Source organism: Eublepharis macularius, chromosome 3 (genome assembly GCF_028583425.1).
Source record: "Eublepharis macularius isolate TG4126 chromosome 3, MPM_Emac_v1.0, whole genome shotgun sequence".
In the NCBI taxonomy this organism is placed as follows: domain Eukaryota; kingdom Metazoa; phylum Chordata; class Lepidosauria; order Squamata; family Eublepharidae; genus Eublepharis; species Eublepharis macularius.
In genome coordinates, this window is record NC_072792.1 from 142191696 (window position 1) to 142205483 (window position 13788).

Genomic DNA, 13788 nt, shown 5'->3' on the forward strand with positions numbered 1-13788 from the left:
ATGTAAATGTGAAAATGCATACACAGAAGCTACCAAAGCGCTTTGCTAAGAAACTTACCACTTTATCACTCTTCAAAACAAAAATAATCTTACTAAACAGAATAATATATTTATTTTTAAAATAATCTTTCTGAGAAGATAATGATTACACCACGTTTCTACTTTAAAATAAAATGTATTTTAAAATGACAAATAGGAGAATGAAAATAATGGAGAAGCACCTTTAGGACATTCACGCAATCTCATTATCAGTCTTTCTTCTTCTCTATGACTGTTTGCCAGCTGCTGTTGAAAATCTAGTTGATTGAGCTTTTATCACAGTACTTGAATCTATAAGAAGATGGTTAAGGGTGATGACTTTCTTCCCTATATGGGAATCAGCACTCTGGTTTCATTGTGGGCTTAGTGCCATGGTCATCTAGAATTATGGAAAACATCTTTAGGTTATAACAACATGCTGGTAAGATGAGAACAGAAATTAGTTAATGATTATAAGGTCCAACTACATGTGACCATGGTAGTCTCATAGTCCCACTGATGCATGAAAAGGGGATGGGAGAACAGTGTCTGAAGGGAATGGCTGCAAGAGGTATGGCAGGCAGACCTATTCTTAAAGATGTAGATTTCATCTAGTGTAGGCCTAAGAATATGTGAATTTTGAAAAAGTATTACTGGGATGGAAAGGGATAAGGTAGTGAAAGAGACTAATAACAGTGGGAGTGTGTACTAGTTCCGAGGGGGGAGGTACAAGAAAAGGAATAAAGAAGCAAAGATGAGAATGAAATAATAGAGCCATAGTGGTGGTGGGGAAGGGGGGGATGACCGTGTAAGGCACTGTGGTAGATCCTATCCCAATCCTACCACTTCACTGAGCAAAGTTTATTTGTTTCGTTAAACCCCCTACTCTATACCCCTACTTTTCTCTTTTGCTAAAAGGCTTCCTGCAAGGCTTCTTCTTGCAAGTTTCTTCTTCTGTTGGAAGAAGAACCACTTAAGTTGGGGGAATTTTCCGTAGGCTGGAGGAAGGCTACTTGAAGAATGGGTGGTCCACCCCATTGTGTTCCGATGGAATCAGTAAACTTGTGTAGGACTTAAATAGGACTTTAATATACTGCAATTTCATTTATAAATATGGTTGCCAACTCTGGGTTGGAAAATTCCTGGAAATTTGGGGGTGGAGCCTTGGGAGGGCAGAAATTGGAGAGGGGAGGAACCTCAGTGTGGTATAATGCCATAGAATCCACTCTCCAAAGAAGCCATTTTCTCCTGGGGAACTAATTTTTGTAGTCTGACGACTAGTTGTAATTCCATGAGATCTCCAAGTTTCACCTGGAGATTGGCAACCCTATACGATTTGGGGGAATACTGAATATTTAGAGACAACCAGGTCTTCTGTACAGGCAGAAAAAAAACTCTTAAGGATTGACATGGTATATCCAAAGAAATACACAATTTGTTTGGATTATATATTATATATATGTCTGTATGGATGACTATCTTTTTTTCTCCTCCACAAACCTGAGTTCTGCTAAGATTCCAGTTTCAACCAAAGCTATTTTCATGTGACTGCATAACTGTATATTCTCCTTTATAAATGAGCATGCACATCTATCATGCCACACACATCTACCTGAAGAGCCCAGGCTAGCCTAATCTTGTCAGATCTCAGAAGCCCTGGTTAGTACTCAAATGAGAAACCACCAAGGAAGACCAGAGTTGCTAGGCAGAGACAGGCAAAGGCAAATCACTTCTGAAGTCTCTTGTCTTGAAAACACCAGCAGGGGTCACCATAAATGGGCTGTGACTTGATGGCAGTTTATACACACACATCTATTATATTTAGAAGTCATATGTGATTAATTGCTCATTTGGATTTTGTGCACATCTAATATCCCATATTTAATTATAAAAACATCAACAGACCAATCTGAATAGTTTTAAAGGAGTAATGCAAATTATTTTATTTTAGTGGCTAGGGCTTGTTCTACTTTAACTAATATTGATAATTTTATAGAATAAAAGCTAAATGTCAAACTTTGTTTTATAATCCGTTTGAATACAAAAGTAAATCCATCATTGCTGTAAAGCACCTCCCTTTATGCCTGTATGCAGTGACAATTATTAACTATGTTTTTCATCTGGGAGCTCCACATTAATCTCTCCTTCCACTTGTTCATCCTTGGATTCTTTCTTTTCTCCCATTTTCTTATGTGACCTGCTCTTGTGACTACACAGTTTCTCTCTCTCTCGCCTCTGTTTCATCCCTTCAGGTTCCTGAAAGAAATATTAAGATGAAAATTAAAATTAAATCTCAGTACCATCCATAAGAAGAAGTGGTCTAACTTAGCAAATTATTATTATTGTGGTGGAAGCTGCAGGTTACTTTACCTCTGCCAAATCAGCCTTATTGTGATTGGATCAAATTTATCAGTCAGTCTGGGGTGCCCTATAACCTTGGCTTCTTGTGCATCTTAAGAGTGGCAAACACCACAGTGAAGGCCCTGAGAAAACGGAAGCCCTGATGTTTCACGTGAACTTCCATTTAATTACTCACTCAATCAAATCAGATTAATATTGTGGGTCTGTGGTTGAGCAGGAGTTCCTTGCTTCAGTTCTGGATATCTCGATCATTAAAAGATCTCAGGCAGTAAGTGTCAGGAAGGACCCTGAACCTTGTGTGAGATGTTAAACAGCTGCTATCAGTCAGTACTGGCTGAGATGAGTCAACAGCATGTCTCTGTACAGCAGCTCTTCCTGAGAAGATGGTGATGTCTCAGAAGTGAAGACCACACCAAACACAGCAGTGAAATTTATTACCTATTTTAGATGCACATTACAGAGGCCAAGGCAAAATAGGAGACATTTCCCCCCTCTTATCCTTGCCAGGCAGTGTGGATGGAATCTCTTGTTTTGAAAGCTAAATTTAAGAATGTCTCTTAAAATCTTGCTGCATTTCTCAAAGGTATTCTCCATTGTGAGGAACATTCTGTAATTAGTAAAGCTCTACATGGTGTCCATGTGCATTTTAGAGAGATGTTAAGTAAAACCAAAGCTATTACATGTAAACAGATTAGTTTACATGTAAACTTACAATTCAATCCAATTATCATGTTGGATATGAGTTTCTTCAAAAGTTTTCTGTCATTTAAAATAGCTGTTACCTACCAAAGAAACCGAGCGCTTGTTTTTGAAATGCAGCTGCCTCTCAAAAGATTCTGAAAACTCCAGGATGGAATTCGAGTGACTGTTTGTTCCAATTGACCCCTGGGAAGAACTGCCACTTGAAGATTTCCTGCATGCCTTGGCATGACAGTGCCATTGTGTATCTTTTATATCTTGGCCTTCTTGCATTTCTTTGGAACTCCTCCGACTGCTTGGTGATGTTATCTTGGTAGAAGCATGAAATTTTGTCATATGGATGGAGGACAGTTTAGCCTGCAAGAATTTATTCAATAAACATAAAAATAAAACTGTGCAGAAACCTGTCACAAAATCAAGACTCTTACCTTGTTTCTCCGCTGTGCTCAATAACCCCTATGGAGTTATTTAGATAAATAGTGCATCCTGAAATGTATAGTTCCTTTAAAGCATTTAAGACAGCATATGGTGTGTTCCTTTTTCAGCCTGTTATTGGCAAAGAATGTAGGGCTAAGGCCATAACCAATGACTGCTCCTTCTTGTGTTCTTGGATCCATTATATTCTGACAATCTGCTTTGACCAGTTAGGACTTGTAGGTCAGAAACAGAGGTACACACAGACTGGGAAAAACCTATGGGCTCTGGGGCTGTGGTCTGTAGCGATTCACAGACCACGGACCACAAACTTTTTACGGTCCAGTGCTGCTTCGCGGACCAGTTTGTGGTCTGGCCCACCAGTCAACTAGAGCAAGGAGGTGGGATTTGAAGGTTAAAAAGCTCCTAGCACCACTTGCAAGCAGCACCAGGAGCACTTTAACCCCCTCTCGCTCTAGCTGACTGGCGGGCCACCAGTCAGCTGGAGCAAGGGGGTGGGATTTAAATGAATAGCAGCTAGCGCAGCATGGGACATTTAAATGCCCCGCGCTGCTCTTCCAGCCCAGGTGAGAGGGAGGAGGAACCCCCTCCCCCCACTCACCTCAGCTGGAAGTCTAGCCAGCATATCATGGGGCATTTAAATGCCCTGTGCCACTCTTCCAGCCCAGGAGAGCGGGAGGAGGAGCTCCCTCCTCCCACTTGCCTTGGCTTGAAGACCAGCCAGCGCAACATGGGGCGTTTAAATGCCCCATGCCACTCTTCCCTGCTGAGGCATGTGGGAAGAGGAACCCCCTCCTCCTGCTTGCTTCGGCTGGAAGAATGGCCAGTGTGGTATGGGGCATTTAAATGCCCCGTGCTGCTCTTCCATCCCAGGCAAGTAGAAGGAGGGTGTTCTGTATTGGGCTAGCTTCAATAAACACTAGGCTCCTAATGTCTCCTTATTGGTGGTTTATTGTTGGAAGCAGCCAACTGGTCCTCTTCAATAAAGACCAATCACAATCTTGTAAATATGTTATTACGTATATAGTTAATGCGCATCAAGGATTCTAGTTATGCGTTTTTCATTGGTTGTTGTAAAAACAGAGGCGGGGCTTATGTGTATATATTCGGCTTCTGTTGGGCCTGTTCCTCAGTCTGTCTGTTCCCGCTCAATAAAGATATTGAATTGAACCTCTGGTCTCAATACTTAATAGAGGGGGTCCCTCCTCCTGCTCACTTTGGCTGGAAGACCAGCCAGGATTGCATGGGACATTAAAACACCCCATGCCACTCTTCCAGCCCAGGCGAGTGGTAGGATGGGGTCCCTCCTCCTGCTTGCCTTGCCTGGAAGAGTGGCCAGCGTGGCACAGGGCATTTAACCCCCCACGACACTCTTCCCTGTTGAGGCAAGCAGGAGGAGGAACCCTCTCCTCCTGCTTGCCTCAGCTGGAAAAGCGGCCCAGCATGGTGCAAGGTATTTAAATGCCACACACCACACTTCCAGCCCAGGTTAAGTGGGAGGAGGGGGTCTGTCCTCCCACTTACCTCATCTGGAAGAGCAGCCAGCACAGAGTGGGGCATTTAAATGCCCCGCGCTGCTCACCCAGCCCAGGCAAGTGGGAGGAGGGGTTCCTCCTCCCGCTCGCCTCAATGGAAGAGCAGCCAGAACAGCATGGGGGTCCCTCCTCCCGCTCGCCTTGGCTGAAAGAAGCCCGGGGTGTTTGAAAGCAGCAACACTTAACACAGTGCTTTAACCTCCTTTGCTCCAGCTGACTGGTGGGCCTACCAGTCATCTGAAGCAAGGGGGGGATTTAAACTTTAAAGTGCTCCTGGCACCATTTGCAAGTGGCACGGGAGTGCTTTAACCCCCTGCCATCGCCCATGTCTGGATTCACGGACGATGGACGGTGGGTCCGTGGAAAACAGGCATCCTACGACCCACCAGTTTGTGAACTCCAAACCGGGCTGGTCTGTGTCAAATTTTGATCAGTTTTCCATTCCATGCCCATGTCTAGTCAGAAAGCATCCATCACTGTGTTCCTTCCTACCTTCAGAGTTAAACCACTTCTTCCAAATGACAACCTCACCAGTGAAGCCACAAATTATTTTAAAATGAAAATCTAAAAATAAATCTGGCAATGAAAATCCATAACTTAAAAAAGTAAAAGTGCCATGTTTGTGAAATCATTATCCATTCAGCAGTAAATAAAAAACACCTGCTCTCTGCACATCACCATCATAGCTGGCTATCACATTGCTGCATCCTACTAGAAGAAAAAGTTTCTAATAGATAGTATCAGCTAAAAGAGAAACACTTAATTGTTTTTCTGAAATGTAGCTTTCTCTAAGCAAAAATTTTCTTACATTGGAATCCAAAAAAGAGTTACTCCGATCTAAGCCCATTGAAATAAATGGGCTTAGACCGGAGTAACTATTGTTAGGACTGCACTCAGCCACTAACAAATTCTAATTAAGGTAGATCTTGTGGGTTTCCTGTCTGACCTACCTTCTATGACTTGCTAATAAGCTTTTATAATAGAAACTTAAATGGACCCTGTCTGGAGTCTGAGGCTCAGCCTCCGGACTTACCAGGAAGAGGGGATGGGAGACAGTTGGGGGGCAACTACCCAGCCACCCCAACGGACATCCAGGGCCAGCACAAACCAACAATAGAAGGGGGGAAAGAGGCACCCCAGGCACAGGAGGGCAGAGCAGCTCCCAAGCCCCAGAGGGTCAGGTAGGGCAGGTGGAAGCCAGCTAGCTCCACCCTCCAGTGGGAGGCCGGGGGCTGGGCAAGGAGAGTGAGGAGGACCATCAGGAGGGAAATAGTCCTGAGGGAGAAGGTACAGGGAGCAGGGGCAGCCAACCAACAAACCAGCCAGCAACCTTACCGGCAGGGGAGGAAAAGGAGCTCAGGAGCACGCCCCAGCCTCTAGGAAAGCTAGAGGGGATTAGCCAGGACCAGGGAGCAAAGCAACCCCAGGTGTGGCGACCTGAGGCACTCAGCAGGGAAAGCTTGGCAGCCAGCCAGGAAAGCACAGCTGTGGCTGATCAGGGCAGCCAGCAGAGAAAACCCAGGTGTGACTGCCTGAGACAACGAGGGCCGTGGCTAGAGTGCAGAGGGGGGCGTGGCTGGCAGGTGGAGCTGGGAATAGGGGAAAGGATATATGGAGAATCCACCCACACGGCATGGTGGGTTGTGTATGGGGTGGGGGGAGCTTGAGTATGTGAGCAGTGGAGTAAGACCGACAGCTGGATGGAGACAGCTGTTGTGGAAGGTAGCCGGGACTATGTCAGGTTGAAGAAACCGAGTGGACTGAGAGGGTGTGAGGGTTAGGTATACCCCCCTCCTTCTACAGAGCAGGATCCCGCATATTCCCTAAAGGTCCTTTAAGGCTGAAGTCAGGCATGCCGGCGTCTCACAGGGCGGCGCCCATGGCAGAACCTGTCAGAACCTGCCAAATACTTTATTTGGAAGAAGAGTCTTGCCAGTCCAGTTTCCTGTATGGCTTGCTGAATGCTATATGGAAGAAGGAAGTGAATCAATTAGCAAAGGATAAGAGGCTTGTTCTCAACCAAAAGTTGACCAATTCTGATTTGAAAAAATGATTCCTGACTACAGATGGCCACGGACTGAAAAACAGACCAAATTTTACACAGACTGGGCTGGTTTGGCATTTGTGAGCCGGTGGGTTGAGGGACATGCCTTTTTTCAGGGACATGATGAACTTTGGCCGGTCCACCGATCCATTAGTCTGTGAAACCAGACATCCCAACACCGAGCAATCAATTTCCTAGGCAACATAGGAGCCACCTGCAGACCTTCTGCTGCCCTTGAAACACACCAATCTTGCCCTGAAAACCTTGATAGGCAGCTCTGGCTGGCAACCAGAGAGCTCCCCTTTTTTTCTATGTATGCATTTAGTATGTAAGACATAGCTCAGAGCCACGTTTTCACTTTCCAGCTGGTTACTGGCTCAGAGGAACTGCTTGTTGTGGGAGGTCTTTTTTGGTTTGCACCAGAGGGAGGCTTGGGGCTTGTTTTGCAGCAACAAAGGGTAGAAGCAAGCTTATTGGGTTTCCTTGGCTGAGGCTCACTCTTGTTTCTCCTTTCTTTTCTTTCAATTCTTATTTGCTTGTGGGGCGGTGAGCTAGCCTAGGGCTGTGCCCCAACCCAGTCTCAGAGCTGCAGTCAGTCTCTGGGTGCAAGCTTATTAGTTTCCTTGAGGGCTCACTCTTCTGTCTCATTTCCCCCCCCCCTTTCAATTCTTATTTGATTGTGGGGTGTTGGGCTAGCCTAGGGCTCTGCCATTTGCTGCAAGCCAGTGAAGTCAATTGGCATTTGCAGCTCCTATTCTATGGACTGGAAGTTTCCTGGGGGTGGCCGCTTTGGGAGTCTGTAACTTGGATGTCCAAAATGCAATCTTGGCTAAACTTGGAGGGTGGCTGGAGGAGAACCTGCTGAAGACATGCTGTGAGTTTGGCATCTCTGAGTGCAAGGGGCTGCTAGGGCCCTAGAAGTGATGGACCACAGACTGACAAATTGGTCTGCGAACTAGGCCGGGTTCGTGAATAGTCCGTGGTTTGTGGTCCGTGATACGTAACGGACCATGGACTGATGGTCTATGGCTTTTTCCTGGTCTGTGCCCATGTATGTTTTGACATCTAAACACACCTAGGCCTGAATGTCCTGCTTCTAACTTCTATGGGAAATAGAATGGCCATGTACAGATGTATTTTTTCAATTTACTTTTTATCTCTAAATGTTTGAACGCGGTATCCTTTTCCTCAATGTTTCTTTTAAGTACAGTATATTTCTGGATTTATTCTAGAATATGTTTTTTTTCTATTTATCTCTACTTTAGTATTAAATTTCTAAATAAATGTAGATGTTTTATGTGGAAATGCTAATTTTTTAAATACAAATTTTAGAAACTTAGGGTTGGAGGCGACCATCTAGTCCAACTCTTTGCTGCAGGATAGCCTAACCTAAAGTATTCCTAACAAATGGTTTTTGAGCCTCTGCCTAAAAACTGCCAGTGAGAGTCCACCCGCACTTCTAGAAAATTAATTCCAATTTTGAACTGCCCTTACCTATTAGGAAGGTTTTTTTAATGTTCAACACAAACCTACCTTCTTGTAACTTAAGCTAATTAGAGCTAGTCTTGCCATCTGAAGTAACAGAAAACAAGTCTTTGCTCTCTTCCATGTGACAGCTCTTCAGGTTTTTGAAGATGATGTCCCACTAGAATCTTCTCCAGGCTGTACAAACCCATTTCATTCAACCTCTCATCACAGGACTTGTTTTCCACAGTCCTGACAGGGTTTTTTGCCCTCCTCTGAACCAATTCCACTTTGTCTACAATATGACTTTCTTAAAATGTGGTGCTCTTAAAAGAACGCAGTACTGCAGATAAAAATCTGACCAGTGTGGAACAGAGGAGAACTGTTAAATCTTTTTACTTGGATACTGTACTTATAGTAATAATAATTTTGATAGCTCTGCATTGTAATACTTATAGTAATACAGCTTAAAATCATATTAGCCATTACACTGCTGACTCCTGTTCAGTTGACTCCTGTTCAGTTTCTGATAGATTACAAGGTCCTTTTCATGAGGACTACCAAGCCAGGTATCTCTCATCCTGTACCTAGGGTTATTTTTTCCTAGGTGCAAAACTTTGCATTTGTCTCTGCTGAATTTTATTTTGTTCATTTCATTCCAGTTTTCCAACATGTCAAGGTTATTTTAAATGTTATTTCTGTCTTCTAAGGTGTTTTGCTTTATCTGCAAATTTGATAGCGAGTGATTAGAATTCCAGATTTTCTGTGCTAGATTTTTTTAACTACTCAGGGTTCAATATATCATAGCTGGTAGCTCACTGATCTCAGTGGCAACCATTCTTATGATCTCAACATGTATTTCAGAAAACTGTAAATTGCAAATATTCCTGCTGCTGATAAAGATTCAGCCATTCATATAAACCAATAGAATTGCAAGCTTTGGTTTGTATTTTGCTGTCTGATATGAGATTATAGACCAAGGGAGTTTGCAGTTTTTTGTCTAGGGAAAGCACAAACCATAGTTTGCTGGTTTGGATATGGGGCAAACAAAGCAGACATAAATGACTGAATTTGGGTATGTGAAAGGAGGGAGTAGCATTGGAGGTACTAAGGAAAATTTGAAATTATAGTTGTATTTTAAAGATGACTTTGTACTTATTTAACCAGACACCACTTTATAGGCAACAAAATTTTTAATCAGAAGTGAACATGTGAAGGCTGTGATACTACGCATGCTTACCGTAGAGCAAGTGCATTGAATTCAGTGGGACTTACTTCTCATCTCTGTCCTGTATAGCTCCAAGACCTGATCACATATAGCTCTAAGACATGATCTGATATTGGTCTTGGGCCTTTGGATAGCCTTCTCCTTCTTCTCATTGCTCTGCTTCTTTATGGTAGAAAGTAATCGGTGACCTGCTCAATACTGAATTTATCTCGGAGCTGTCAAAATCCCTATCTGTCTCATTCTGAAAGAAGGTGGTAGTGGGTAGAGTGGCGAGCTGCAAGGTGGTCTCACAGTGGAATAGATTCAAAATTCTGAGTAATTTCTATCGCAGTACGCTAAAACAGTTGTACGGATCAACCTTTAAGGAAGTGGCTGAGCAAATCAGAAAGTTCTAGGGATTCTACAGAAAAAGGTTAACAAAAGTTTGCTTTCAGCTGAACTCAGCCACTGTCCAGCTTTCAAATTAATGCCATTAGCCAGTTTGTTAATGGTTGCCATAGTGATTTTTAGTCTATTAATAAACATAGCTTAAGTAAATGAAGATATACTGTCTATCAGTTAGACAGTTTAAGAGAGCTTCTTTTTGCACAGTTAAAGTTATTATTTTTTCTGTTATAATTTGGATTCATGTATACAAATAAAGCATGTCCATAAATTTTGGGTGTGCAAATATCTCATAATGACCATTCAATGTCCTTTGGAGTATTTCAATATAGAGCAATTCTAATAGCTTCAAGTACACTTTATACCTCTGATTCTGGAAAATAACCATTGATTATTAATCCTGAAGACACCTTGCTATGTTCTTGATTTTTTTAAAAAAAGGTGTAATACTTATTGCTATAGGATATAATCCTTAGTTACTGTTCTGCCCATTTTTTTTCGGCATTCATCTACTCACAGAACTTACCGGAAGGGAAGCTCTCCTTTCCGCCAAGGATTCTGTCTGCCTTTTCCTGTAAGATCGACTCGCTCTTTCATTTTCTTCTGTCACATTGTGTCCCCAGAAACTGCTCATCCATTTTGCAAAGGAGACATCATCATCCTCTTCATAGTCCATGTACAGTCGGGAAATATATATATGAAACAGCACTGCTTAACCAAGTTGCAATACAATTCTCTGTTAAGGTGATGAAAAAATGCTGTAATTTCAAAACTGCCCTTTCTAATTGGAAAACAGTACCATTCACCTAAAAGCAACCCGGCAAATATATTAGTCTAGTGCTGCTTTTAGTTCTGCCTATATATATACAATCCAAAACTTGTTAATCTATTTTAAAATGAGTCCTTGCTCCTAATCGTTTCATTAAAGAAATTCACAATGTCACACACCCTGCAGTGTGGCAGGAGAGATGTGTTGCCTAGCTCATATTCCTTGTTGCTGAATGTACCAACTGTCAATACCAATGGACAGTTGCCCACAGTAACATGCCTGGAAGGCTCAGGCGACCATTTGGATCTGGCTTGCAATTTAGGGAAGCAAGATTGATATATTGACCATAGCCAGGACCAAGCACAGCATAGATCTTAATTGATTTTAGGAAATAAATAACTTTTGTCCCTGTTCTGTTTTCCAATATACATTCCTGCACAAAAAGATTTTCCGGAGAAAATTCTAATGCAGTTAATTAGTATTGCAGTTGCTTGTTTTAGGTCTCTGGGAAACAACTGAGCCCTGTTTCTAATTTATCATTGTAGGTTTTCATTTGTAACCATTTGAATCAACTAAATGACAATGATGTAGCCCCAGATTTAAGAACTAGTCTGAGTCACATATGATCCATGAATCTATGTCCGAATGACTCTATGTGAGTCCTCAAAACCAACAGATTTATAGAGTGACTTTTCAAAGCCCAGCTCAAGGGTACCCAATAAAGTTGATGAGTAATAGTTACAAGATAGACAAAAGGAAATGCTTCTTTACGCAATGAGTAATTAAATTGTGGAATTTGCTGACAGTGGATGTAGTGATGACCTCATGCATGGCTTTAAAAGGGTGTTAGACAGTTTCATTGAGGATAGGTCTATCAATGGCTACTAGCCATTGTGACTAAAGGGAACCTTAGAGGCAGTAAATCTCTGAAACTTAGTACTAGGAGACAATATTAGGGGAGGGCCTTGGCCGCTATGCTGTTTGTTGCCCCCTATATTAACATTTGAGTTCTATCAAAAGATATAAACATAACATTTACCACGCTCTGTTCTGTGGTGAAAAAATCATAAAAGTTTACATTTGACTGTTCCCCCTGCCCTGCTACGTATAATACTAGAATTTGGAGATATCCATTGACGTTGGTTGGAGGGAAGCATAATTAACTTACGGAATTTACTACAAGAAGTTATGAGGTTGCAGTGAGCTATCTTTTATACTTAATATTATCTAATCTCTATCTTTATTGCAGCCCCAATTCCATATCACTTTTGCTCACACAGATCCCATAATATCCAGCATAGCCTTTTTTGTTTTCACCAGTAGAAAAGCTGGTTGGATCCAACCCATGATAATGCCACTTGTTGTATGACTTTTTGAAGAAGGATTATACCACTTCATAGAAAATACGGCAACTTTCATATGCTGAGGATTCTGAGCTTTGCTTTTATCACTACTGAAAATGCATTGGCATATGCATTGGCAATGGAGCCTCCACATGTATGCAATTTTCTGAGAATTTCCCTCTACTTTTTTTTTAACCTTCCACACATGCTTTGCAGTGACTCTGCATTGTCTCTCTGAGGTATGATGATCATGATAGCCATGGCAAGTTACTGCTCTCCCTTTTTTGCTCTTCTCCTCACACATCTGTTATAACACTATAATAACGGTTCTATTAAGATTTGAAATAGATAAGTGGCAATATATTGTTATAGTGCTATAGTAATTACTGATTGTTTCTTTAAAGCTCTCAAGAAGCCTTCTGGCAAAGTGACAAAGAATAAATGCTGGGGAAATGGTGCACTCGAAGTGCTGACAGTGGAACAACAGAATTGATGTGTGTGTGTGTGGGGGGGGGGGGGTCTTTAAAGGCAGGAATATGCACACCATTCCATCTAGACAGCATACTAATACTTTTGGACTATGTTCTTTCCAAAAGGCTTGAAGTAGAGTAGATTTAAGAGAAAGCATATTGAAATGTAGGGGAAAGTCTGGAAACAGGACGATTACAGTATGATGTCATGTGGCTGCTCCAGTTTGGCAGAGGCAGAGGAAAACCCCTATGAGGAAACAGCCCAGACCAAATCAATGTCTGTTCTCTCAGTCAGATATTCTTTCTGTTGTGTTTTGTTTTTTGTTGTGAATACTGTCAAAAATTCCAAGGGAGGTCAGTGGGAAGAAAAAGCAAGAACTAAACAACTTAAACAAACAAATAAGCTAACCTTTCTTCTTATCTTTAGAACTTCACAGATAAGTATGCAGTGGCTGATTTCTCTCTTCCACAACTAAGACCATCTGGAAAGCCTTCATCCATGTTCAGTGTGCGTCTCCCACCCGTGAAAGTATCAGCCAGACCAGCACCAGCACCTTCATTAGCTATAGCAACGGCTTCCTCCCATCCAATGAGAAATCCAGGCATGCATGCATCATATTCTTTCCAAGGCACAAATCCTTTTTATCTCCCTCCACTGGACGTTTCAGTCAAGAAAACAGGAGGGAAAAGCGACCCTCTCCCTCCCCTGAGTATTGCAGTCAAACAAGCAGATGCAACCCAGGAGGCACTTTATATGCAGGTGAGTAGCTTCAAGACATCTGTTTGTTTTGTTCAGGTTAGTGTGCCAGGCAAGCCAAAGTCACCGGCTGCATGGTTCTCATATATGTCAGTGTCAGAGGAAAAAATGGCTGCTGCCGAAAAGCAAAGAGCAAATTTGAAAGTGAAACTGCTTATATGAAGTCAGCCCATTGGATTAACAAGATCAGTGTAGTTTAATGTGACTTGCAACAGCTTTCTAGGGTTTGAAGTTTCATATCAGTGACTACATGATCCTTAGATATGCCATGGACTGGATGT

At 42.3% G+C, this 13788-nt stretch overlaps 1 protein-coding gene across 1 annotated transcript; it reads right to left on the bottom strand.

Annotated features, from left to right (window-relative positions):
• Nucleotides 1-2121: 2121 nt before the first annotated feature.
• Nucleotides 2122-10844, bottom strand: LNP1 (leukemia NUP98 fusion partner 1). Its single transcript, XM_054974293.1, has 3 exons — nt 10695-10844; nt 3166-3435; nt 2122-2274 (listed from the first exon to the last, which is right to left on the bottom strand). The coding sequence occupies exons 1-3, from the start codon at nt 10842-10844 to the stop codon at nt 2122-2124; spliced, it is 573 nt and encodes a 190-aa protein (XP_054830268.1).
• Between the last annotated feature and the right edge of the window lie 2944 nt (nt 10845-13788).

Bases quoted from the DNA above. Each gene is read 5' to 3' on its own strand.
- LNP1 (XM_054974293.1), bottom strand. From the start codon at position 10,844: ATGGACTATGAAGAGGATGATGATGTCTCCTTTGCAAAATGGATGAGC. The intron at 3,436-10,694 runs GTAAGTTCTGTG...AAATTCTTGCAG, and splicing joins AAAGGAGAGCTTCCCTTCCG to GCTAAACTGTCCTCCATCCA. The intron at 2,275-3,165 runs GTAGGTAACAGC...TATTTCTTTCAG, and splicing joins ACAAGCGCTCGGTTTCTTTG to GAACCTGAAGGGATGAAACA.